We start from the raw sequence: 27,423 nt of genomic DNA on the forward strand, positions 1-27,423 counted from the left end.
TTGTGCCTTCTTTGTGATGGACTTACGGCTGGATCCTAGTCCTTCACAGGAAAAGGCAAGGAATTTAAGGCTTCTGACACAGTTCATGGCACGGATGGGTAGAGACAATGGGAGAGAGATCCTAGTAAATCAGGCAGGGAGAGTCCAGCCCTACAGTACTGGAGGGATCCAGACTTGACCAATAGCTTTAGTGAGATCTCAGAGAAGGCAGGAGACCATCACTGTGTGCTCTCCCCCCCAACCCCACCCCTTCAGACCCTCTTCCCCAGCACCTACCTTGACAAGGTACTGGTAGCTCTGTGGGTTGCGTTCCAGACCAAGCCGTTGGAGAAGGTCATTGTCGCCTCCCTCAATCACCTGGTAGAAGATGTGGAAATTCCTCTCACCGTGGTTCTGGTGAACAACCCGGGACTTCTCCAGCAGGTAGTTCAGGATGTGACCTCCCACCGGTGCTCCCTACAACACAGCACAACACCCGGGCAAAAGGTCAACACCAGGACAACAGGCTGACGGCACGACACCCGGGCAACGGGCTGACCGCACGACGCTAGGGCTACAGGTCAACTGCACAACGCCCGGGCAACAGGTTAACTGACCAACACTCAGGCAACAGGACAACACCTAGGCAACATGTCAACTGCATGATTCCAGGGCAACAGGACAACAGCACAATGCTGTTACATGCATCCAAGCCCCACAACTACTATACCCTACCGAGTAACCCTACCCACACTGTGGGGCATTGATGGCACCCTTACACCCTCCCCACACTCACAGCTCACCAACTCTTGGATACTCGGACAAAGCCATCCTGTCCCTTGCCTCTCTGGCTGCGTTTCCCAATATCCTCACACCCCTAGATCCCGTACATGCCCCTTTCTCACCCTGAAGTCGAACTGGACGTCCATGTACTTGCCGAACCTGCTGGAATTATCGTTACGGAGAGTCTTTGCGTTTCCAAATGCCTAGCAGAGACAAAACAGGGACATGGGTCAAAAGCTGAGAGAGAGGCGGGGCTGTCCCACACCCCGTCACACCCCGGCACACCCACTCCCGCCCCCCCCCACCCCACACCCCGGCAAACCCCATCACACACACTAACCCACCCCCACCCCACCCCACACCCCGGAAAACCCCGTCACACCCACTAACCCACCCCCCCACCCCACACCCCGGAAAACCCCATCACACCCACTAACCCACTCCCCCCCCACCCCACACCCCGGCAAACCCCATCACACCCACTAACCCACTCCCCCCCACCCCACACCCCGGCAAACCCCGTCACACCCACTAACCCACTCCCCCCCACCCCACACCCCGGCACACCCCGGCAAACCCACTATCCCACTCCCCCCACCCCCCACCCCGGCAAACCCCATCACACCCACTAACCCACTCCCCTCACCCCACACCCCGGCAAACCCCATCACACCCACTAACCCACTCCCCCCCACCCCACACCCCGGCAAACCCCATCACACCCACTAACCCACTCCCCCCCACCCCACCCCACACCCCGTCACACCCACTAACCCACTCCCCCCACCCCACACCCCGGCAAACCCCGTCACACCCACTAACCCACCCCCCCCACCCCACACCCCGGCAAACCCCGTCACACCCACTAACCCACCCCCCCCACCCCACACCCCGGCAAACCCCGTCACACCCACTAACCCACTCCCCCCACCCCACACCCCGGCAAACCCACTAACCCACTCCCCCCACCCCACACCCCGGCAAACCCCATCACACCCACTAACCCACTCCCCCCACCCCACACCCCGGCAAACCCCATCACACCCACTAACCCACTCCCCCCACCCCCCGGCAAACCCCATCACACCCACTAACCCACTCCCCCCACCCCACACCCCGGCAAACCCACTAACCCACTCCCCGCACCCCACACCCCGGCAAACCCACTAACCCACTCCCCCCACCCCGGCAAACCCACTAACCCACTCCCCCCACCCCACACCCCGGCAAACCCACTAACCCACTCCCCCCACCCCCACACCCCGGCAAACCCCATCACACCCACTAACCCACTCCCCCCACCCCACACCCCGGCAAACCCACTAACCCACTCCCCGCACCCCACACCCCGGCAAACCCACTAACCCACTCCCCCCACCCCACACCCCGGCAAACCCACTAACCCACTCCCCGCACCCCACACCCCATCACACCCACTAACCCACTCCCCCCACCCCACACCCCGGCACACCCCGTCACACCCACTAACCCACTCCCCCCACCCCACACCCCGGCAAACCCCGTCACACCCACTAACCCACTCCCCCCACCCCACACCCCGGCAAACCCCGTCACACCCACTAACCCACCCCCACCCCACACCCCGGCACACCCCGTCACACCCACTAACCCACTCCCCCCACCCACCGGCACACCCCGTCACACCCACTAACCCACCCCCACCCCACACCCCGGCACACCCCGTCACACCCACTAACCCACTCCCCCCACCCACCGGCACACCCCGTCACACCCACTAACCCACTCCCCCCACCCCACACCCCGGCACACCCCGTCACACCCACTAACCCACTCCCCCCACCCCACACCCCGGCAAACCCCATCACACCCACTAACCCACTCCCCCCCACCCCACACCCCGGCAAACCCACTAACCCACTCCCCCCACCCCACACCCCGGCAAACCCACTAACCCACTCCCCCCACCCCACACCCCAGAAAACCCCGTCACACCCACTAACCCACTCCCCCCACCCCGGCACACCCCGTCACACCCACTAACCCACTCCCCCCACCCCACACCCCGGCAAAACCCGTCACACCCACTCCCCCCACCCCACACCCCGGCAAAACCCGTCACACCCACTAACCCACTCCCCCCACCCCGGCACACCCACTAACCCACTCCCCCCACCCCACACCCCGGCAAAACCCGTCACACCCACTCCCCCCACCCCACACCCCGGCAAAACCCGTCACACCCACTAACCCACTCCCCCCACCCCACACCCCGGCAAACCCCGTCACACCCACTAACCCACTCCCCCCACCCCCCCACACCCACTCCCCCCCACCCCACACCCTGGCAAACCCCGTCACACCCACTAACCCACTCCCCCCCACCCCACACCCCGTCACACCCACTAACCCACTCCCCCCACCCCCCCACACCCACTCCCCCCCACCCCACACCCTGGCAAACCCCGTCACACCCACTAACCCACTCCCCCCCACCCCACACCCACTCCCCCCCACCCCACACCCTGGCAAACCCCGTCACACCCACTAACCCACTCCCCCCCACCCCACACCCCGGCACACCCACTCCCCCCCCACCCCTACCCCACACCCACTTTCTCATTTCCTTTTCAGGCACCTTGTGTACAGACACTCCTGCCCCTGGCGTCACTTTATGGACAGACAATGAAACTGTGTACATAACCGATCTGATGGACTTACATTTATTGTCCTCTTTTATTATCACGTTCTTAATCTTATTGTGTTTTTTTGTGCAACATCAAGTCAGGAGCAGTAATTATCTCTTTCTCCTTTACACTTGTGTATTTGAAATGGCATTTAACCATGAGGTCACACAATGAGTGTGAAGCACCCTCAGACTCAGAATCTGGTTTACTATCACCGATACGTGTCATGAAATTTGCAGCAACAGTACAGGGCAGATGGGGCTCATCTAGGAGAAGGAAAACTCTGAGCTTCCCACTCATGGGGAAGGCTTTGGGAGTAAACCTGGAGGAAAACTACGGAGCTGGAGACCCTAAGGCCACCCTACATTGAGTTCAATGCTGACGGGCAACTCCTGTGACCCTGCTGACACCGAACTGTATCGGTATCTGCCGTTCCTCTGGGTTCATCAGACGTGTGGAGAGGGGGAACTTGCTACACAGCAACAGCTTGTTCTCCAGATCGTACTGCCCAGGCTTGCGTATCTAGACAGCTAGGACACAATATCCATGGTCAACTCTGACTGATGGAGGCCCTCGCTCACAGTGAAAAACATTAAAAAATTTATGGAATTTGCAACAAGAAATACAAAAAGTAAATAAGTAATGTGATTACAATGCTATTAGCTTCAAAGTAATTATGGAAATTCTGGTCCTCGGGTTGAGATTGTAAATCGGAGAAAGGCCAATTTTGATGGTATCACAAATGATCTGGTCGTGTGGATTGGGAAAGGCTGCTTTCTGCCAAGGGTGTGCTTGGTCTGGGAGGCCTTCACAAGTGAAATTTTGAGAGTACAGGGAGTGAATGTGCCTGTCAGAAAAAAAAGGCAAGGATAACAAGTTTAGGGAACCTTGGTTTTCATGATATTGAGGGCTTGGTTAAGAAAGCCCTTATAACAGGCAGGTAGGAAGAAATGATTTACAAGGATGTTGCCGGATCTGACGGGCCTGAGTTTTAAAGAAAGGTTGAATAGGTTAAAACTTTATTCCCTAGAATGAGGAAGATCGAGGGGAGATTTGAGTGAGGTATACAAAATTATGAGGGTATAGATAGGGTAAACGCAAGCAGGCTTTTTCCACTGAGTTGGGTTAGACTGGAATTAGAGGTGATCGGTTAAGGGTGAAAGGTGAAATACTTAAGGGGAATATGAGGGGGAACTTCTTTACTCAGAGGGTGGTGAGTGTGTGAAACCAACTGCTAGCGCAAATGGTGGATGCAATTTCTGTTTTGACGTTTAAGAGAAGTTTGGATAGGTACATGGATAGAATAATAGAGAAATGGAGGGCTATGGTCCCAGTGCAGATCGATGGGAGAAGGCAGTTTAAATGGTTCAGCATGGACTAGATGGGCTGAAGGGTCTGTTTCTGTACTGTACTTTTCTGTCACTCTATGCAAAAAGAGAGCAAAGTAGTGAGGTAAAAAAGAAAGCAAAATAATCTAAGTCATGGAGTCCCCTCCCCAACAGCACCAAATTGACAATAGCATAAGGTGATGTTTCACTGACCCCTCACCCCAGGGGATCAGGGATGGGCAAAAATACTCAGATCCCCAGAACATTAATTTTAAACTAAAATAACTCTATCCTCTCCGACACCGTCCTTAGGCACAAAGTTCCACAGTGACTAGTCTGGACTCTTGGCCATCCAGTCACAAACAAAGCAGGAGGGACGAGAAAGAGGGAGGGAAGGAGGTCGAGAGTGAAGGGCAGAGGTACTTGGAAGGATGAGGGGTGAAGGAAGGACATGAGAGGGGAAGAAAGACATGGGATGGGGTGGGGGGAGAGGAGAGAAAATGAAGGGAATGGTGAGGGAGGGAGTACAAGAGGAGGAAAAGTGGAGACAGGTGAGAGGAGAGGTAAGGAAGGCAAGAGGGAGAGAAAGCAAGGGGATGGGGAGGAAGGCAAGGGGAATGGATGAAGGAGTGGAGAAAGTAAGGTGGCTGAGGAAGGAGGAGGGGAGCGGAAGAGGGAGAGGGGAGGAAGCAAAGTGGACGGGGGAGTTGTTGAGTCAGTGATTCTCTGTTCCCTTCACAACTTGCTCATTTCCTTTTGGGACATCCCACTGCCACAGGGCTGAGCTCAACCCTTGCAACAGGAGCCGGTGAAAACCCTCCCACCACACCCTAGTAAACTCCTCACCTCCAGAACGGGATTAGACTGCAGCAGTCGGTCTCGCACCGTCTCCACCCTGTCACTGCTGGGGCATGTCACCGCGTAATACTGCAGGATCTTCTTGGAGGCTTCCGTCTTCCCGGCCCCGCTCTCCCCGGAGATCAGGATACACTGGTCCTTGCCCTCCGAACGCATTGAGCGGTACGAGTTGTCCGAAATGGCGTAGCTGTCAATCAAACAGGTGGTTAACAGCACAGACTGGCTGATTCATTATCCCTCCCACCCTATACTTGCTGCTGGTGTTTAGAAGTTTCATTTAATGTCAGAGAAATGTATACAATATACAAACCCCATTTCCAGAAAAGTTGGGATATTTTCCAAAATGCAATAAAAACAAAAATCTGTGATATGTTAATTCACGTGAACCTTTATTTAACTGACAAACGTACAAAGAAAAGATTTTCAATAGTTTTACTGATCAACTTAATTGTATTTTGTAAATATACACAAATTTAAAATTTGATGGCTGCAACACACTCAACAAAAGTTGGGACAGAGTTAAAATAAGATTGAAAAGTGCACAGAATATTCAAGTAACACCGGTTTGGAAGACTCCACATTAAGCAGGCTAATTGGTAGCAGGTGAGGTATCATGACGGGGTATATAAGTAGCGTCCATCAAAGGCTCAGTCTTTGCAAGCAAGGATGGGTCGTGGCTCACCCCTTTGTGCCAAAATTCATGAGAGAATTGTTAGTCAGTTCAAAAGGAACATTTCTCAATGCAAGATTGCAGAGAATTTAGGTCTTTCAACATCTACAGTACATAATATCGTGAAAAGATTCAGAGAATTCAGAGACATCTCAGTGCGTAAAGGGCAAGGTCGGAAACCACTGTTGGATGCGCGTGATCTTCGAGCCCTCAGGCGGCACTGCCTAAGAAACCGTCATGCTACTGTGACAATTATAGCCACCTGGGCTCAGGAGTACTCTGGAAAACCATTGTCACTTAACACAGTCCGTCGCTGCATCCAGAAATGCAACTTGAAACTGTATTACGCAAGGAGGAAGCCATACATCAACTCTATGCAGAAACGCCGGCGAGTTCTCTGAGCCCGAGCTCATCTCAGATGGACTGAAAGATTGTGGAACCATGTGCTGTGGTTAGATGAGTCCACATTTCAGCTAGTTTTCGGAAAAAAACAGGCGTCGAGTTCTCCGTGCCAAGATGAAAACGACCATCCTGATTGTTATCAGTGAAAGGTGCAAAAGCCAGCATCTGTGATGGTATGGGGGTGCATCAGTGCCCACGGCATGGGTGAGTTGCATGTATATGAAGATACCGTTGACTCTGAGGCGTATATTAGGATTTTAGAGAGGCATATGTTGCCATCAGGGCGACGTCTCTTCCCGGGACGTCCATGCTTATTTCAGCAGGACAATGCCAGACCACATTCTGCATGGGCTACAACAGCGTGGCTTTGTAGACACAGAGTGCGTGTGCTTGACTGGCCTGCTGCCAGTCCAGATCTATCTCCTATTGAAAATGTATGGTGCATCATGAAGAGGAGAATCAGACAACGGAGACCATGGACTGTTGAGCAGCTGAAGTCTTATATCAAGCAAGAATGGACAAAATTTCCAATTGCAAAACTACTACAATTAGTATCCTCAGTTCCAAAACGATTAAAAAGTGTTATTAAAAGGAAAGGTGATGTAACATAATGGTAAACATGCCTCTGTCCCAACTTTTGTTGAGTGTGTTGCAGCCATCAAATTCTAAATTAGTGTATATTTACAAAATACAATTAAGTTGGTCAGTAAAACTATTGAAAATTTTTTTGTACTTCTGTCAGTTAAATAAAGGTTCATGTGAATTAACATATCACAGATTTTTGTTTTTATTGGGTTTTGGAAAATATCCAACTTTTCTGGAAATGGGGTTTGTACATCCTAAAATGCTTTTTCTTCACAACCATCCACAAAAACAGAGTGCCTCAAAGAACGAATTACAGATAAATGTTAGAACCCCAAAGTCTCCCCTCCAGTGCGTAAGCGGCAGCGAGCAACCACACCAGACTGTGAAGCGAGTGGTCCCGGGTTCGAATTCGGCCAGCTCATCGCACATTTTCCATCGAGCTAACCACTCAGCCTCACAAAAAACAGACAAAATGCTAAAGAAACGGCAAGGTTGCTGCCTGATATGGCACAGGATGTGGAAAGGAATAGCAACAACCGTAACCCCACAACCTCTGACACCCTGACTAATCAAGAATCTCTCAATTTCCGCTTTAAATATACCCAATGACCTAAATAAACCTACTGACATCTGTGGCAATGAATTCCTCTGGTCCTAGACTCATCCATTCTGTCTGTGTCCTCTGGTCCTAGACTCATCCACTCTATCTGTGTCCACTGGTCCTAGACTCCCCCACTATAGGAAACATCCTCTCCACACCCACTCTATCTGTGTCCTCTGGTCCTAGACTCCCCCATTATAGGAAACATCCTCTCCACACCCACTCTATCTGTGTCCTCTGGTCCAGACTCATCCACTCTATCTGTGTCCTCTGGTCCTAGACTCCCCCACTATAGGAAACATCTTCTCCACACCCACTCTATCTGTGTCCTCTGGTCCTAGACTCCCCCACTATAGGAAACATCCTCTCCACATCCACTCTGTCTGTGTCCTCTGGTCCAGACTCATCCACTCTATCTGTGTCCTCTGGTCCTAGACTCCCCCACTATAGGAAACATCTTCTCCACACCCACTCTATCTGTGTCCTCTGGTCCAGACTCATCCACTCTATCTGTGTCCTCTGGTCCTAGACTCCCCCACTATAGGAAACATCCTCTCCACATCCACTCTGTCTGTGTCCTCTGGTCCTAGACTCCCTCACTATAGGAAACATCCTCTCCACATCCACTCTATATGTGTCCTCTGGTCCTAGACTCCCCCACTGTAGGAAACATCCACTCCACATCCACTCTATCTGTGCCCCCCCCACTATAGGAAACATCCTCTCCACATCCGCTCTATCTGTGTCCTCTGGTCCTGGACTCCCCCACTATAGGAAACATCCTCTCCACATCCACTCTATCTGTGTCCTCTGGTCCTAGACTCCCCCACTATAGGAAACATCCTCTCCACACCCACTCTATCTGTGTCCTCTGGTCCTAGACTCCCCCATTATAGGAAACATCCTCTCCACACCCACTCTATCTGTGTCCTCTGGTCCAGACTCATCCACTCTATCTGTGTCCTCTGGTCCTAGACTCCCCCACTATAGGAAACATCTTCTCCACACCCACTCTATCTGTGTCCTCTGGTCCAGACTCATCCACTCTATCTGTGTCCTCTGGTCCTAGACTCCCCCACTATAGGAAACATCCTCTCCACACCCACTCTATCTGTGTCCTCTGGTCCTAGACTCCCCCATTATAGGAAACATCCTCTCCACACCCACTCTATCTGTGTCCTCTGGTCCAGACTCATCCACTCTATCTGTGTCCTCTGGTCCTAGACCCCCCCACTATAGGAAACATCTTCTCCACACCCACTCTATCTGTGTCCTCTGGTCCAGACTCATCCACTCTATCTGTGTCCTCTGGTCCTAGACTCCCCCACTATAGGAAACATCCTCTCCACATCCACTCTGTCTGTGTCCTCTGGTACTGGACTCCCCCATTATAGGAAACATCCTCTCCACAGCCACTCTATCTGTGTCCTCTGGTCCTAGACTCCCTCACTATAGGAAACATCCTCTCCACATCCACTCTATATGTGTCCTCTGGTCCTAGACTCCCCCACTGTAGGAAACATCCTCTCCACATCCAGTCTATCTGTGTCCTCTGGTCCTGGACTCCCCCACTATAGGAAACATCCTCTCCACACCCACTCTATCTGTGTCCTCTGGTCCAGACTCATCCACTCTATCTGTGTCCTCTGGTCCTAGACTCCCCCACTATAGGAAACATCCTCTCCACATCCACTCTGTCTGTGTCCTCTGGTACTGGACTCCCCCATTATAGGAAACATCCTCTCCACAGCCACTCTATCTGTGTCCTCTGGTCCTAGACTCCCTCACTATAGGAAACATCCTCTCCACATCCACTCTATATGTGTCCTCTGGTCCTAGACTCCCCCACTGTAGGAAACATCCTCTCCACATCCAGTCTATCTGTGTCCTCTGGTCCTGGACTCCCCCACTATAGGAAACATCCTCTCCACACCCACTCTATCTGTGTCCTCTGGTCCTAGACTCCCCCATTATAGGAAACATCCTCTCCACACCCACTCTATCTGTGTCCTCTGGTCCAGACTCATCCACTCTATCTGTGTCCTCTGGTCCTAGACTCCCCCACTATAGGAAACATCTTCTCCACACCCACTCTATCTGTGTCCTCTGGTCCAGACTCATCCACTCTATCTGTGTCCTCTGGTCCTAGACTCCCCCACTATAGGAAACATCCTCTCCACACCCACTCTATCTGTGTCCTCTGGTCCTAGACTCCCCCATTATAGGAAACATCCTCTCCACACCCACTCTATCTGTGTCCTCTGGTCCAGACTCATCCACTCTATCTGTGTCCTCTGGTCCTAGACTCCCCCACTATAGGAAACATCTTCTCCACACCCACTCTATCTGTGTCCTCTGGTCCAGACTCATCCACTCTATCTGTGTCCTCTGGTCCTAGACTCCCCCCACTATAGGAAACATCTTCTCCACACCCACTCTATCTGTGTCCTCTGGTCCAGACTCATCCACTCTATCTGTGTCCTCTGGTCCTAGACTCCCCCACTATAGGAAACATCCTCTCCACATCCACTCTGTCTGTGTCCTCTGGTACTGGACTCCCCCATTATAGGAAACATCCTCTCCACAGCCACTCTATCTGTGTCCTCTGGTCCTAGACTCCCTCACTATAGGAAACATCCTCTCCACATCCACTCTATATGTGTCCTCTGGTCCTAGACTCCCCCACTGTAGGAAACATCCACTCCACATCCACTCTATCTGTGCCCCCCCCACTATAGGAAACATCCTCTCCACATCCGCTCTATCTGTGTCCTCTGGTCCTGGACTCCCCCACTATAGGAAACATCCTCTCCACATCCACTCTATCTGTGTCCTCTGGTCCTGGACTTCCCCACTATAGGAAACATCCTCTCCACATCCACTCTAACTGTGCCCCCTGGTCCTAGACTCCCTCACTATAGGAAACATCCTCTCCACATCCACTCTATCTGTGTCCTCTGGTCCTGGACTCCCCCACTATAGGAAACATCCTCTCCACATCCACTCTAACTGTGCCCCCTGGTCCTAGACTCCCTCACTATAGGAAACATCCTCTCCACATCCACTCTATCCGTGTCCTCTGGTCCTAGACTCTCCCCACTATAGGAAACATCCTCTCCACATCAACTCTATCTGTGTCCTCTGGTCCTGGACTCTTCCCACTATAGGAAACATCCTCTCCACATCCAGTCTATCTGTGTCCTCTGGTCCTGGACTCTTCCCACTATAGGAAACATCCTCTCCACATCCAGTCTATCTGTGTCCTCTGGTCCTAGTCTCCCCCACTATAGGAAACATCCTCTCCACATCCACTCTATCTGTGTCCTCTGGTCCTGGACTCCCCCACTATAGGAAATATCCTCTCCACATCCACTCTAACTGTGCCCCCTGGTCCTAGACTCCCTCACTATAGGAAACATCCTCTCCACATCCACTCTATCCGTGTCCTCTGGTCCTAGACTCTCCCCACTATAGGAAACATCCTCTCCACATCAACTCTATCTGTGTCCTCTGGTCCTGGACTCTCCCCCACTATAGGAAACATCCTCTCCACATCCAGTCTATCTGTGTCCTCTGGTCCTAGACTCTCCCCACTATAGGAAACATCCTCTCCACATCAACTCTATCTGTGTCCTCTGGTCCTGGACTCTCCCCACTATAGGAAACATCCTCTCCACATCCAGTCTATCTGTGTCCTCTGGTCCTAGTCTCCCCCACTATAGGAAACATCCTCTCCACATCCATTCTATCTGTGTCCTCTGGTCCTAGACTCCCCCACTATAGGAAACATCCTCTCCACATCCACTCTATCTGTGCCCTCTGGTCCTAGACTCCCCCCACTATAGGAAACATCCTCTCCACATCCGCTCTATCTGTGTCCTCTGGTCCTGGACTCCCCCACTATAGGAAACATCCTCTCCACATCCACTCTAACTGTGCCCCCTGGTCCTAGACTCCCTCACTATAGGAAACATCCTCTCCACACCCACTCTATCTGTGTCCTCTGGTCCTAGACTCTCCCCACTATAGGAAACATCCTCTCCACATCAACTCTATCTGTGTCCTCTGGTCCTGGACTCCCCCACTATAGGGAAACATCCTCTCCACATCAACTCTATCTGTGTCCTCTGGTCCTAGACTCTCCCCACTATAGGAAACATCCTCTCCACATCAACTCTATCTAGACCTTTCAATATCAGCTAAGTTTCAATGAGATCCCCCCGCCCACCATTTTTCTCAGCCCCAGTGAGTACAGGTCTTTCAATTGCCTGGATCACTCTGGACCCTCTCCAATTCCTGTATATCCTTTTTCACAGAATTTAAGATTTTTGTCAGGAAAGGTTTAAAAGAGTACAGGCAAAAATATGGGCAAATGGGCCTGTTGGTCAGCATGGATTGGTTGGGCCAAAGGTCCTTTTTTCCATGCTCCATGACTGTAAGATCTGTTTAGAGTAAAAATAATTTGCATTTCACAGGCTCAGCAACACCAGGCACACAGGTACAGGCCCTTCAGCCCACCCAGTCTGTACTGACCAATAAGTAAGTAGTTACACTTCATTCTCCCCCACACTCCCATTAACTACCAGACTATACCCCTCACCCACACACTGGGGACAACCCACTGACCTGTATGTCAAACGTAGGAGAAAACTGAAGCAATCCAGAGGAAACTCACAAACTGCTTACAAACAACAGTGGCAGAGGTGGGGATTGAACTCAGAACCCTGTGAGGCAGTGGACCTCCCTGATCTATAGACTACGTGCGGGGCGTGATCAGATCCCCCAACCCCACCAACTGCAGGGTAGAGCAGTCGCCCAACTGACACCCTATCCGTCAGGGCCTTCTGGTGAAGACCACCATCCCATCCCCACGAGTCGGATTTGACATGGTTACTCCCCGGGGTTCGGGTAGCTAGTCACAGTAACGTAGTGGTTAGCATGATGCCATTACAGCTCAGGGTGTCAGAGCTGGGAGTTCAGTTCCGGAGCCCTCCCTCAGTAAGAAGATTCTGTGTTCCTTCCCACGCGCGCATCGGTTTCCTCCCGCGGTTCAAGGACCCAGGGTTGGAAATGGTCCTGCGATCAGGCTACGTTAAATAGGCGGTTGGTGGGTGGAGAGGCTCGTTGGGTTGGAAGGGCCCGTTCCGCTCTGTATCACTGGAGCAGTGATGGGCAGAGGCCAGCCGAATGGACTACGAACCTGCAGCGCCCACAGCTCAGACCAACCTCGGAAGCAGCTCGTGGCACGTCCAGACTGTGGGGTCGGATCCACACGGCCGGTGTTCAGCAGTTCGAGACCCGATCTGCCCTGCCTCACCCAATCTCTCCCACAGCACCCGGCTTGACTCCAGGCTCTGTGTCCGGACACGTCCTGAATTCCAGACGCCAGCCACCCCCACACTTGACCACCAGAACGAGTCACCCACTCCCCACTCGGTTGCCCAACGCCGGGGGTCTGCACTGCCCCACCAGGATTAGTGAAGCCACGCGGCCCGCCCCAGCTCCTACCGCCCCTCGCAGTCACTCACATGTGGGGCGAGACTTCATAGAAGTTGACGCCGCGGGTACCGTTCCATGTGTTGCCGGCTGTAGATCTCCAGCTCCCGGTACGGGTTCACCGACACCAGCACCGAGCCGATGTACGTCTGCGAGGAAAAACCAGCTCGTCACCGTCAGTCCTGGGCCACACGGGGGTGGGGTTGGGGGGTCAGCTCGTCACCGTCAGTCCTGGGCCACACGGGGGTGGGGGGTGGGGTGGGGGGGTCAGCTCGTCACCGTCAGTCCTGGGCCACACGGGGGTGGGGGTGGGGGTGGGGGGGGGGTCAGCTCGTCACCGTCAGTCCTGGGCCACACGGGGGGTGGGGGTGGGGGTGGTGGGTCAGCTCGTCAACGTCAGTCCTGGGCCACACGGGGGTGGGGTTGGGGGGTCAGCTCGTCACCGTCAGTCCTGGGCCACACGGGGGTGGGGGTGGGGGTGGGGGGGGGGTCAGCTCGTCACCGTCAGTCCTGGGCCACACGGGGGGTGGGGGTGGGGGTGGTGGGTCAGCTCGTCAACGTCAGTCCTGGGTCACACGGGGGTGGGTTGGGGGGTCAGCTCGTCACCGTCAGTCCTGGGCCACACGGGGGTGGGGGTGGGGGTGGGGGGGGGTCAGCTCGTCACCGTCAGTCTTGGGCCACACGGGGGTGGGGGTGGGGGTGGGGGGGGGTCAGCTCGTCACCGTCAGTCCTGGGCCACACGGGGGTGGGGGTGGGGGGGGGTCAGCTCGTCACCGTCAGTCCTGGGCCACACGGGGGTGGGGGGTCAGCTCATCACCGTCAGTCCTGGGCCACACGGGGGTGGGGGGGTCAGCTCGTCACCGTCAGTCCTGTGCCACACGGGGGTGGGGTTGGGGGGGGTCAGCTCGTCACCGTCAGTCCTGGGCCACACGGGGGTGGGGGTGGTGGGTCAGCTCGTCACCGTCAGTACTGGGCCACACGGGGGTGGGGGGTCAGCTCATCACCGTCAGTCCTGGGCCACACGGGGGTGGGGGGGTCAGCTCGTCACCGTCAGTCCTGTGCCACACGGGGGTGGGGTTGGGGGGGGTCAGCTCGTCACCGTCAGTCCTGGGCCACACGGGGGTGGGGGTGGGGGGGTCAGCTCTTCACCGTCAGTCCTGGGCCACACGGGGGTGGGGGTGGGGGGGGTCAGCTCTTCACCGTCAGTCCTGTGCCACACAGGGGTGGGGTTGGGGGGGTCAGCTCGTCACCGTCAGTCCTGGGCCACACGGGGGTGGGGGTGGGGTGGGGGGGTCAGCTCGTCACCGTCAGTCCTGGGCCACACGGGGGTGGGGGTGGGGGTGGGGGGGTCAGCTCGTCACCGTCAGTCCTGGGCCACACGGGGGTGGGGGTGGGGGGTCAGCTCGTCACCGTCAGTCCTGGGCCACACGGGGGTGGGTGGGTCAGCTCGTCACCGTCAGTCCTGGGCCACACGGGGGTGGGGGTGGGGTGAGGGGGTCAGCTCGTCACCGTCAGTACTGGGCCACACGGGGGTGGGGTGGTGGGTCAGCTTGTCACCGTCAGTCCTGGGCCACACGGGGGTGGGGGTGGGGGTGGGGGTGGGGTGGGGGGGTCAGCTCGTCACCGTCAGTCCTGGGCCACACGGGGGTGGGGGTGGGGGGTCAGCTCGTCACCGTCAGTACTGGGCCACACGGGGGTGGGGGGGTCAGCTCATCACCGTCAGTCCTGGGCCACACGGGGGCGGGGGGGTCAGCTCGTCACCGTCAGTCCTGGGCCAAACGGGGGTGGGGTGGGGGGGTCAGCTCTTCACCGTCAGTCCTGGGCCACACGGGGGTGGGGTGGTGGGTCAGCTCGTCAACGTCAGTCCTGGGCCACACGGGGGTGGGGGTGGGGTGGGGGGGGTCAGCTCGTCACCGTCAGTCCTGGGCCACACGGGGGTGGGGTGGGGGGGTCAGCTCTTCACCGTCAGTCCTGGGCCACACGGGGGTGGGGGTGGGGGGGTCAGCTCGTCACCGTCAGTCCTGGGCCACACGGGGGTGGGGTTGGGGGGGTCAGCTCGTCACCGTCAGTCCTGGGCCACACGGGGGTGGGGTTGGGGGGGTCAGCTCGTCACCGTCAGTCCTGGGCCACACGGGGGTGGGGGTGGGGGTGGTGGGTCAGCTCGTCACCGTCAGTCCTGGGCCACACGGGGGTGGGGGGGGTCAGCTCGTCACCGTCAGTCCTGGGCCACACGGGGGTGGGGGGGTCAGCTCGTCACCGTCAGTCCTGGGCCACACGGGGGTGGGGGGGTCAGCTCGTCACCGTCAGTCCTGGGCCACACGGGGGGGTGGGGGTGGGGGTGGTGGGTCAGCTCGTCACCGTCAGTCCTGGGCCACACGGGGGTGGGGGTGGGGGGGTCAGCTCGTCACCGTCAGTCCTGGGCCACACGGGGGTGGGGGTGGGGTGGGGGGGTCAGCTCGTCACCGTCAGTCCTGGGCCACACGGGGGTGGGGTGGTGGGTCAGCTCGTCAACGTCAGTCCTGGGTCACACGGGGGTGGGGGTGGTGGGTCAGCTCGTCACCGTCAGTCCTGGGCCACACGGGGGTGGGGGTGGGGTGGGGGGGTCAGCTCGTCACCGTCAGTCCTGGGCCACACGGGGGTGGGGTGGTGGGTCAGCTCGTCAACGTCAGTCCTGGGCCACACGGGGGTGGGGGGGTCAGCTCGTCACCGTCAGTACTGGGCCACACGGGGATGGGGGTGGGGGTGGTGGGTCAGCTCGTCACCGTCAGTCCTGGGCCACACGGGGGTGGGGGTGGGGGGGGTCAGCTCGTCACCGTCAGTCCTGGGCCACACGGGGGTGGGGGTGGGGTGGGGGGGTCAGCTCGTCACCGTCAGTCCTGGGCCACACGGGGGTGGGGTGGTGGGTCAGCTCGTCAACGTCAGTCCTGGGTCACACGGGGGTGGGGGTGGTGGGTCAGCTCGTCACCGTCAGTACTGGGCCACACGGGGGTGGGGGTGGTGGGTCAGCTCGTCACCGTCAGTCCTGGGCCACACGGGGGTGGGGGTGGTGGGTCAGCTCATCACCGTCAGTCCTGGGCCACACGGGGGTGGGGGTGGGGGGGGTCAGCTCGTCACCGTCAGTCCTGGGCCACACGGGGGTGGGGGTGGGGGGTGGTGGGTCAGCTCGTCACCGTCAGTCCTGGGTCACACGGGGGTGGGGGTGGGGGGGGGTCAGCTCGTCACCGTCAGTCCTGGGCCACACGGGGGTGGGGGTGGTGGGTCAGCTCATCACCGTCAGTCCTGGGCCACACGGGGGTGGGTGGGTCAGCTCGTCACCGTCAGTCCTGGGCCACACGGGGGTGGGGGTGGGGGGGGTCAGCTCGTCACCGTCAGTCCTGGGCCACACGGGGGTGGGGTGGGGTTGGGGGGGTCAGCTCGTCACGGTCAGTCCTGGGCCACACGGGGGTGGGGGTGGGGGTGGTGGGTCAGCTCGTCACCGTCAGTCCTGGGTCACACGGGGGTGGGGGTGGGGGTGGTGGGTCAGCTCGTCACCGTCAGTCCTGGGTCACACGGGGGTGGGGGTGGGGGGGTCAGCTCGTCACCGTCAGTCCTGGGCCACACGGGGGTGGGGTGGGGTTGGGGGGGTCAGCTCGTCACGGTCAGTCCTGGGCCACACGGGGGTGGGAGGGACAGGGGTAAATATGTGGGATGCAGACTCATGTAGAACGCAGGGTTTCGGGAGATCAGCAGGCAGGGGGTCGGACGGGTGGGGAGGATATGTGGGGTGCAAACTCACGTAGATCAGGCTTTCCTTGAAACGCTTGCGTAGGTTCTCAATGAAGGCAGCTTCGCTGGTGAAGCTCTCCAACAGGACGAAGTCCTGCACTCCCACACGGTCCCTCGCAGTGAGAGCCCCCTCCATGGCCAGTCGCGCCCGCTCGCCTCCCTGGGCCTGTGGGGAAAGCAAGGTCTATGAGACAGAGAACCGGGCCCTTCGGCTTACACGAATCATTCACACTACCCCCACCCCTCACCGACACTGACCCGACAACTTACAGCAACCACTGGAACATGGAAGGGAACAAGAGCACAGGGGGCAAGTGGACACAATCACAAGGAGAGCGTGCAGACTCCGCACAGACAGCTCCAGAGTCTGTGAGTGTACCAGGGATGAGGCAACTGCCCCACCCTCTGTACCACTGAACTGTGGTGCCCCCTCCATCCTTCCCTTACCAACTCCCACACCTAAACTCATCCCCTCCCACACCTCGGCTGTGAAGAGGGTGGAAGGGAGAGAGGAGGAAGGGTGAGGGGCGAGAGGAGAAGGGGGTGAGAGAGGAGGAGGGGCGAGAGAGGAACAGGTGGGAGGGTGGGGGAGGGAGAAGGAAGAGGAGGAGTGGAGAGAGGAGGAAAGACAAAGGGGAGAAAGAGGAGGCGATAGAGGAGGAGAGAGAAGGGAGGGTGGGTAGGGACGAAAGGAGGAGGGAGGGGGGTACAGAGAGGAGGGAGAAGGAAGAGGAGGTGGAGAAAGAGGAGGGAATGGGAGGAAGATGGGAGGGAGGAGGAGGGGAGGAAGATGGGAGGGAGGAGGAGGGGAGGATGGGAGGGAGGAGGAGGGGAGGGAGGAGGAGGAAGGATGGGAGGGAATAGGAGGAGAGTGGAGAGAGGAATGGAGGGAGGAGAGGGACAAGAGGGAGAGATGAGGAGAGAGGAGGGGAGAAGGATGAGAGAGGAGGGGAGGGAGTAGGAGGAGAGAGGAGGAAGAATGGAGGGAGGGGAGGGAGGAGGGAAGGGAAAAGTAGAGAGGAGGGAGGGACGATGAGTGAGGAGGAGGGAGAGAGGCTGGGACAAAATGGAGGGGAAAAGGCCGGTGGGTGGGGTGAAACTGGGTTATGTTCACAAGAAGGGTGAGAAGACCCTGAGCCAGGGTAGGAACAAGCCCAGGAGTGAGTAACCCTATGGGTCACCTCCACATGACACCCCGTCACCCAGAGGTGGGAAGTGCAATGTACCGATCAGCAGCTAAAACACATTGGCCAAGATCTCAGAAGCAGCGATGGGACAGCACAAAACATGGGGCCGAGTGGTTAATGAACTTGAGTATATATGGTGGGAACATTGCCCAAAACTTGGTGCCCAATCTGTAGGGCCATCAGCAAATATCACAGTGGTGACAAGAGGCAGCTTTTAAAAATAAACAACACTGGCACTTCACAGATCAGACAGCCTGGCGGGATATCCCAAGGGTGTGAAAACCATAACAAGCTTAACTCAGAAAGTTAGTCAAAATATGAGACAAGAAACAGGGCAAAGGTGAGACCAGCAACAAAGAGACAAAATCTGATGTCTCTCCACAGACACGGAAGGCAAAGAGAGGGAGAGGAAAATCCATAGTGAGATATCTCTGTCATCACCACATGCCCAGACAGGATCGCATAATCCGCTTGTCCCTCAGGAGACACGAATCGCCTCTCTTAGGGAGTCAGACGATGAGGGGGCAATCCCTTATCACACAGCCCAGTACAGACCCTTTGACTCACCACGATATGCCAAACTTTTAACCAATCTAACCCTTCCCTACTACATTGCCTATTATCCATCTGACTAACAGTTCTTAAATATTCCCGTAGTATCTGCCTCTACCATCACCCTGGCAGGATGCTCCGCCTTGCCAAGTTCCTCTAGAGCCACGCAGGGCTGCATCTATGACGACACCCAGAAATCCTCGATGGTGTGTGTAACCAAGTTTGCAGGTTTGGTGAGTGGAGTCAGATGACACTCACTCATGGTAAGTTAACTATTTGTCTACAGGCCACTAAACATTCAGTAAACCTTTCAAATTACATACAATTACAAAAACTTCTCAAAATGGAGTGCCCGAAGTGTGCCAGGAACTTTTTCCCAGGGTGGAAGCGGCCAATACCCGGGAGGGCAGAGCTGCTGCACAGGATCAAAGTAAGTTGTAAAGAGTTGTAAGTTAGTCAGCTCCATCATGGGTATTCGCCTCCATAGTATCCAAGAAGTCTTCAAGGAGCAGTGCCTCAGGAAGGCGGTGTCCTTCATTAAGGCTCCCCACCACCCAGGACATGCCCTCTTCTCACTGTTACCATCGGGAAGGGAAGGAGGCACAGAAGCCTGAAGCCACACACTCAGTGATTCAGGAACAGCTTCTTCCCCTCTGCCATCCGATTCCTAAATGGACACTGAACCCTTAGACACCACCTCACTACTTATTTATTTCTGGTTTTTCACTTCTTATTTCAACTATTTTATATACACACAGACACACACACTGCAATTCACTTTTTCTATATTATCATGTATTCCATTGTACTGCTGCCACAAATTTAACGAGATATGTGAATGATATTAAAGCTGATTCTGACTGTAGGAATGCATAGAGAAAATGTCAGATTAAGAGGTAGATTGCTTTTAAAACAGAGAGAGGTGGGTGTGTGCAACCCACTGGTAGATGCAGACACATTCAGGACATTTAAAAGACTCTTAGATAGGCACGTAGATGAAAGAAAAATGGAGGGTTATGTGGGAGGGAAGGGTTAGGTTGTAAGGTTGGGATGTTGGCCTGTACTGATATTCCACGTTCTATGACTAGAAATTGAGAAGCAGCCCTTTCATTCACTCTGACAGGGGCTGTGATGTCTTGCATTCCACATAAACATGATGCACAGACACCTCCAGCTGCCCCTCTCCTGGGAGTGTGTCACAGACAGAAACAGGCCTTGGCCTTCGTCTGCCTAGCCCCATTGGCCTGCACCCGGGCCACAGCTCTCCCATCCATTTACCTATCCAAATGACACCTGTATCCATTCAGTGTGACAGCGTATCCAACGTGCTCTCCTGTCCTGGGACAGGGTGCTGCTGTCAGCACCTGCAGGTCATTTCAGAGTCTGCACCTGGTCAGCAGGTGGCTCGCGATGTGTATGATTTCCAGTGTGAAGTTGGCTCCAGCCACCCGATTAAAGATGAACCTGTGTGTGTCTGCTCACCACGGCTTTTGGAGCCACGTGTTCCTCAGAAGAGTCCAGGGCGCGTACAAGTGTCCGGTACGGAGGGGCCATTGTACAGGATTAGAAAAAGCTGCAGAAAGTTGTAAACTCAGCCAGCTTCATCATGGGCACTAGCCTCCCCAGCAACCAGAACACCTTCAAAAGGCGACACCTCAAAAAGTTGGCATCCATCATTAAGGGCCCCCATCACCCAGGGCATGCCCTCTTCTCATTGCTACTATCAGGGAGGGGGTAGAGGAGCCTGAAGGCCCACACTCAACGATTCAGGAACAACTTCTCCCCCTCTGCCATCCAATTTCTGAATGGACACTGAACCCGTGAACACCACCTCACTACTTTTTGTCTCTCATTTTGCACTACTGATTTAATTTTTTATATACTTACGGTAATTCATAAGTTTTTATTATGTATTACACTGTACTGCTGCCGCAATTTTCAAGACATACGCCAGTGATACTGAACCTGATTCTGATTCTGAGCTGGGTGGGCGTCGACAGCAGTACCCGCACGGTATACGGCAACCCACCTACCCACCCCAACTGTAGGAGCCAAACACACTGTCTGAGCAACAAACATGTCAGCACAGCTCCTGCACGGCCATAACTACGCATGGACTTACAACGCCAGCAGCACTGATATTGAAACTGGATCAGTGTTCCTGATAAGAGGGTTCATTAGAAACAGTGTTTATTGATCTCGAGCCAAGCTTCGAAAGCAAAAGTTCAGTGCTGCCTCTGCAGAACTGGTGCTGTGTGAACTGCCTGGGGCATATGCTGGGAGTTCTGTGCTAAGCTGCCACCATGGGCAGTACCTGTGGATATCCCTTTGTAGGGGCTAAACCTGTCCTTACCCAGGTGGGGCTGTGCTACACCTGACTGCAGACCCACCAGTGTGGCCCCTCTCAGCCTGCCCTGGGCAAACCTAAGTACCTACCACTCTGTGTAAAAAAAAACTACCTCTGACATCCTTACTCACCTTAAAATCATGCCCCCTCACATTAGCCATTTCTACCCTGGGAAAAAGTCTGATTCTCCACTCGATCTATGCCTCTTCTCACTTTGTACACCTCACATCCTTCACTCCAGAGAGAAAAGCCCTAACTCACTCAACCTATCCATAAACCACACTCTCTAATCCAGGCAGCATCCTGGTCAATCTCCTCTGCACCCTCCCTAATCCAGGCAGCATCCTGGTCAATCTCCTCTGCACCCTCTCCAATCCAGGCAGCATCCTGGTCAATCTCCTCTGCACCCTCCCTAATCCAGGCAGCATCCTGGTCAATCTCCTCTGCACCCTCTCTAATCCAGGCAGCATCCTGGTCAATCTCCTCTGCACCCTCTCTAATCCAGGCAGCATCCTGGTCAATCCCCTCTGCACCCTCTCTAATCCAGGCAGCATCCTGGTCAATCTCTTCTGCACCCTCTCTAATCCAGGCAGCATCCTGGTCAATCTCCTCTGCACCCTCTCTAATCCAGGCAGCATCCTGGTCAATCTCCTCTGCACCCTCTCTAATCCAGGCAGCATCCTGGTCAATCTCCTCTGCACCCTCTCTAATCCAGGCAGCATCCTGGTCAATCTCCTCTGCACCCTCTCTAAAGCTTCCACATCTCTCCTATAATGAGGTGACCAGAACTGGACACAATATTCCAAGCGTGCTCTAACCAGAATTTTATAGAGCTGCAATGTTACCTCGTGGCTCTTGAACTTGATCCCCCCTGACTAATGAAGGCCAACACACCAAACGCCATCTTAACCACGCCATCAATTTACACAGCAGCTCTGAAGGATCTATACACTTGGACCCCAAGATCCCTCTGTTCCTCCACACTGCTAACAATCCTGCCATTGACCCTGCACTCTGCCTTCAAATTCGACCTTCCAAAGTGAATGACTTTACATTTGTTTTAGACTGAACTCCATCTGTCACTTCTTAACCCAGCTCTGCATTTAATCAAGCTAATGGCAACCTTCTACACAATCCACATCTCCACCAACCTTTATTATCATCTGCAAACATACTAACCCAGCCTTCCTCTTCCTCATCCAAGTCATCTATAAAAATCACAAATAAGGGTTACAGAAGAGATGTGGTGGAACACCACTAATCACTGACCTCCAGGCAGAATACTCTCCATCTACAACCATTCTGCCTTCAATGGGCAAGCCAAATCCGAATCCAAGTTTCCCTGAATCCCATGCCTCTCGACTTCCTGTGCATAGTGTGGGGAGGGAGCCTTGTCCAGCACTTTACTAAAATCAGTAGTCTGATGTTAGGTAACAGCCAGCAGTACGGTGCTGCAGCGAGTGCAGGCATTATTGGTGTTACCGACTGCAGTGCTGGAGCAGGAGAGATTCGCGCTGCTGCATTAGGACCACTCTGAGTTTATTACTCAATCCCCACCACTGACTGCTATTGTTTGTGGGAACTTGCTGTGCACAAACTGGCCCAGTGTTCACTATGACGGTGACTGCATGGCAACGGTAGTGGACGCTGAGCATGGAGGGTGTTTAGGGTTGATGCAGCCCCTTTGCCCAGACCATCCCAACAGTTCTGTCATCAGGCAGCTACACATCACCACACTGCAGGGACATCACAGTCCATGACACAGGGAGCGGACTCTGACACTTCAAACACATACAGTGAGACAGACACACACACATACGTACAGAGCAACCTACTTCCACACACAGTATGTACAAGAGGTGAGTGCACACAATATTAGACTGGAGTTGGTCCACCATTGAACAGTGCAGTCTGTGGAATTTGTACTGTAATCCGGCGCAGCTCCTGCTATGACCCCACCCTAATCTCTGGCCGACAGTCACCATTAAACACTTCAGAGTGAAGTCATTTTTAGATGCTTCCTGCAAATGTGGAGTGTTTGGAATCAGCTGGCACGGTGACAATGCAGGAACGGGCAGGTCCACAGAAAGAGCATTGTTCAGCATCTGTGGCCAGTGAACAGAGAGGGAGTGCCCATGATTACATCACCCAGGTCACTGAGGCAGGGTACTCGTGCATGTCCAAACCGCAGCCTGGCACAAAACGGAAAAACCTTCTCAGCTGCACACAGACCCACCGGGATGCCCAGTGACGTGTGGGGTGTCTGGGAGAATAGACCAGATGACTGACTGACTGACTGACAGACAGACAGACAGACAGACAGACAGACAGACAGACAGACAGACAGACAGACAGACAGACAGACAGACAGACAGACAGACACACACACACACACACACACACACACACACACACACACACACACACACACACACAGGGCCAGCACGCTCAAGAGACAGTAGGCAGGCACAGAAACAGAGGCAGCCATTCACTGTCAATCGCTATGTTAACAACAGCATGTGACACATTCCAGAATTTATTTTTTCTGGCATCAGAACCACAAACTGAACCAGATTTATTGATTCAAGCATAAAATACACAAAAACCACACCGTGATTGTGACCATGATTCGGTATGAGGAACAGACCAGTGTGATGGGCTGAACAGCCTGTTACTTTACTGCAATTGCTACGGTTCTAGTACATCAATTAAGGCCAAGTTGGAACATCTTCCCTTCCACTATTTCACCACAAACCATCGTCTGAAGTTGCTGAGAGACTGCTCACAAGAGGGAGTTAAAAATATCTGGAATCTAAAAATATAACTCCACGTCCCAGTGTCTGGGATTGATAGAAGAGTTTCGGGCAATGCCAGCCTCCACGTCCCAGTGTTCAGGAATGATGGAAGAGTCTCGGGCAATGCCAGCCTCCACGTCCCAGTGTTCAGGAATTATGGAAGAGTTTCGGGCAATGCCAGCCTCCACGTCCCAGTGTTCAGGAATGATGGAAGAGTCTCGGGCAATGCCAGCCTCCATGTCCCAGTGTCTGGGATTGATGGAAGAGTCTCGGGCAATGCCAGCCTCCACGTCCCAGTGTTCAGGAATTATGGAAGAGTCTCGGGCAATGCCAGCCTCCACGTCCCAGTGTCTGGGATTGATGGAAGAGTCTCGGGCAATGTCAGCCTCCACGTCCCAGTGTTCAGGAATGATGGAAGAGCCTCGGGCAATGCCAGCCTCCACGTCCCAGTGTTCAGGAATGATGGAAGAGTCTCGGGCAATGCCAGCCTCCACGTCCCAGTGTTCAGGAATGATGGAAGAGTCTCGGGCAATGCCAGCCTCCACGTCCCAGTGTTCAGGAATGATGGAAGAGTCTCGGGCAATGCCAGCCTCCACGTCCCAGTGTTCAGGAATGATGGAAGAGTCTCGGGCAATGCCAGCCCTGATACAAACCATACCAGAGTCGGCTGAGGCACAGTGAACCATCGCCACACAGCCTGTGGCAGCTCATAGGCAAGAAAAGCTGGTACTGAGAGCCAGTCCAGCAGCTGTTAAAGGTTGCTCTGGACACCCTGATGGGAGGGGGGCCCAAGCCAGAAGCATCAGGACCGCCAGATCCCAGATACAGCTCCTCCACATAGACCACCACAAAGACAGCCGTCCTGGTGCCCCACCACTTGACTAATCTTTCAAGCAGCCTCCACTTCCCTCTGGCTGACAGTGCCGCTTGACTTAGGCAGAGCTCCTGGATTGAGGTGTATAAGATGATCGGAGGGATAGATTGAGTGGACAGTCAGAGACTTTTTCCAGCGCAGAAATAGCTAATACAAGAGGGCATAACTGTAAGGTAATTGGTGAAATTTTAAGGTTTAAGTATAGGGAGGGTATCAGAGATTGGCTTTTCTTTACAGGGTGGTGAGTGTGTGAAACGCCCTGTCAGGGGTGGGGGTGGGAGAGGCAGATACATTAGGGACATTTAAGAGTCTCTTAGGCACATAGACGATAGAAAAATGGAGGCTATGTGGGAGTGAAGGGTTAGACTGATCTTGGAGTTAGGATAGAAGTTCAGAATCAGAATTGTAACACTGGCGTATGTCATGAAATTTGCAATACACACAATAAAACATCTATAAATCACAATAAGAAACTTTTCAAAATTGAATTAAATAAGTAATGCAAAAAGAGAGCAAAAGACACTGGGGTGTGTTCATGGGTTGATTGTCCATTCAGGAAAGTGATGGCAAAGGGGAAGATGGTGTTCCCAAAGGCTTATGTTAGCACAACATTGTGGGCCGAAGGGCCTGAACTATGCTATGTTCTTGTGAATATTTATGCCTTATCCCCACCCTTCCTGCCCTCCCCTTCACCTTGTCCGGCTCCAGACTCCAAACTCCACATTCTGTTCAGACAAACTGATTGCTGTGCAGATTTGCCAGCATTTCCCGTTCTCACTCCACTGGCTCTGCACAGTACACCAACAGTCTGTCTCCCCATTTCCCTCATGCCAGGAAGGACCAGGGCAACAACTCATTTATTTAACACATCTTGTCGAAACTTGTGTCGACATTTAACACTTTTTAGCTTGTGTCATAAACATACCCTATTATTTGATCATTTATTTGTGGTAGCATTACTTTATGTGTTGTGTGTGTGAGTTATAAGTACTGTGTTGTGCACCCTGGCCCGGTGGAACGTTGTTTCGTTCGACGGTATACACGTGTACAGTTGAGTGTGAGTTATATGTACTGAGTTGTACACGTTGGCCTGGTGGAACGTTGTTTCATTCGACGGTATACACGTGTACAGTTTGAGTGACAATAAACGGAATCTGAACTTTAAGTTGAAACATACAGTGAAATGCATGTTTCTGTTACCAACCAACACGACCCAAGCCTGTGCAGGGGGCAGCCCACTAGTATTGCCACACATTCTGATGCTAACTTAACGAGTGCACAATGCAGGGCTGAACAACAAAAACAGCAACACCAAAACAAATCCCTTTCCCGCTCACACAGACAGGCCTCCAGCCACTGGGGGTCAAGGAGGTGTGGCTCACCACACTCTCCACCCTCCTGGGGCAGGTAGGGATGGCCAATAAACGCTGACCCATCCAGTGAGGACACAGACCAGAGAAGGGAGGGTGGGTGGGGTAGGGGATCTCCCCCACACCTATTGTTCACTGTGGTGGGTCTGATCAAGCAGTCACCCCAGATCAGTTCCACATGGAGATTCATGGGCAAATCCTGCCCCTACTCGCGTAGGGTGGGGGGAAGGTAATCTGTCTGAAGACGGTGGGGGACGGGGATAGTTACAGGGGCCCTGGTGGGCACTATTTGTAGGAGGGAGAAACACAGGAGGGGGGTGATGTCTGGGGGGGTGACATCTAGAGGGGGAATATCTGGGGGAGTGTGACGTGTGGGGGGTGAAGTCTAGGGGGTAATATCTGGGGGTGACGTCTAGAGGGGAGGTGATGTCTGGGGAGGGTAACGTCTAGAGGGGGTAATATCTGGGGGTGACGTCTAGAGGGGAGGTGATGTCTGGGGGGTGACGTCTAGAGGGGGAATATCTGGGGGAGGGTGACGTGCGGGGGGTAAAGTCTGGGGATGTGGGGGGCTCACAGATATGGGAAGAAAGCACTGATGAGGACAGGGATGACAGTGGGCAGCAAAAGGGGGGACGATGGTAGTCCCGGGACAGAGAATCGGTATGGGTCAGGCGGAGAGTGGAAGGGACGGTGAGGGGGGCAGTGGCGAATAAACCCGTCCAGGATCTCCACCCCCACCTCTCAGCCTGCTTACCCCGGCCCGGCCTCCGCGGAACTTCATCCCGCTCCGTCCCGGGACGCTGGGCTCCCGGTTCCCCGCGGCCAGGTGCCGCCCTGATTCCGTCTGTGCCCCCGTGCCGCCGGTAACAGGCTGCCGGACCGCCGCCTCTCCCTATCTCTGCCTCACTCACACGGTCCCTCCCTCACTCCGTCCCGGAGCCGCCCCGCCCGCTGGAGGCAGTCCAGCAAAACAGCACAGCAAAGTCTGAACTCAGAGAGCAGAGAAACAGGAGGGAGGGGAGGGGGAGAGAGGGAGAGAGAGAGGAAGGAGAGAGAAGGGAGTGGGGAGAGAGGGGAGGGAGAGGGGGAGGGAGAGAGGAGGGGGGGGAGAGGGGAGTGGGGAGGGAGAGGGTGAGAGGGGGAGGGAGAGGGTGAGAGGAGTGGG

General features: G+C 54.7%; 1 protein-coding gene across 1 annotated transcript in view; it reads right to left on the reverse strand.

The window, feature by feature from the left end:
- The window catches only part of LOC140731526 (unconventional myosin-Ic-like), a 92,417-nt gene extending 65,220 nt beyond the window's left edge, over positions 1-27,197 (reverse strand). The window contains 7 exon segments of the mRNA XM_073052995.1: positions 277-456; positions 885-965; positions 5,603-5,801; positions 13,401-13,435; positions 13,437-13,517; positions 17,144-17,299; positions 27,013-27,197. Of these exon segments, the coding sequence (XP_072909096.1) occupies positions 277-456; positions 885-965; positions 5,603-5,801; positions 13,401-13,435; positions 13,437-13,517; positions 17,144-17,299; positions 27,013-27,039 (759 nt within the window). The 5' untranslated portion in view covers positions 27,040-27,197.
- Positions 27,198-27,423: the final 226 nt, after the last annotated feature.

The sequence above is a fragment of the Hemitrygon akajei genome, chromosome 8, assembly GCF_048418815.1.
Source record: "Hemitrygon akajei chromosome 8, sHemAka1.3, whole genome shotgun sequence".
Lineage (NCBI taxonomy): Eukaryota > Metazoa > Chordata > Chondrichthyes > Myliobatiformes > Dasyatidae > Hemitrygon > Hemitrygon akajei.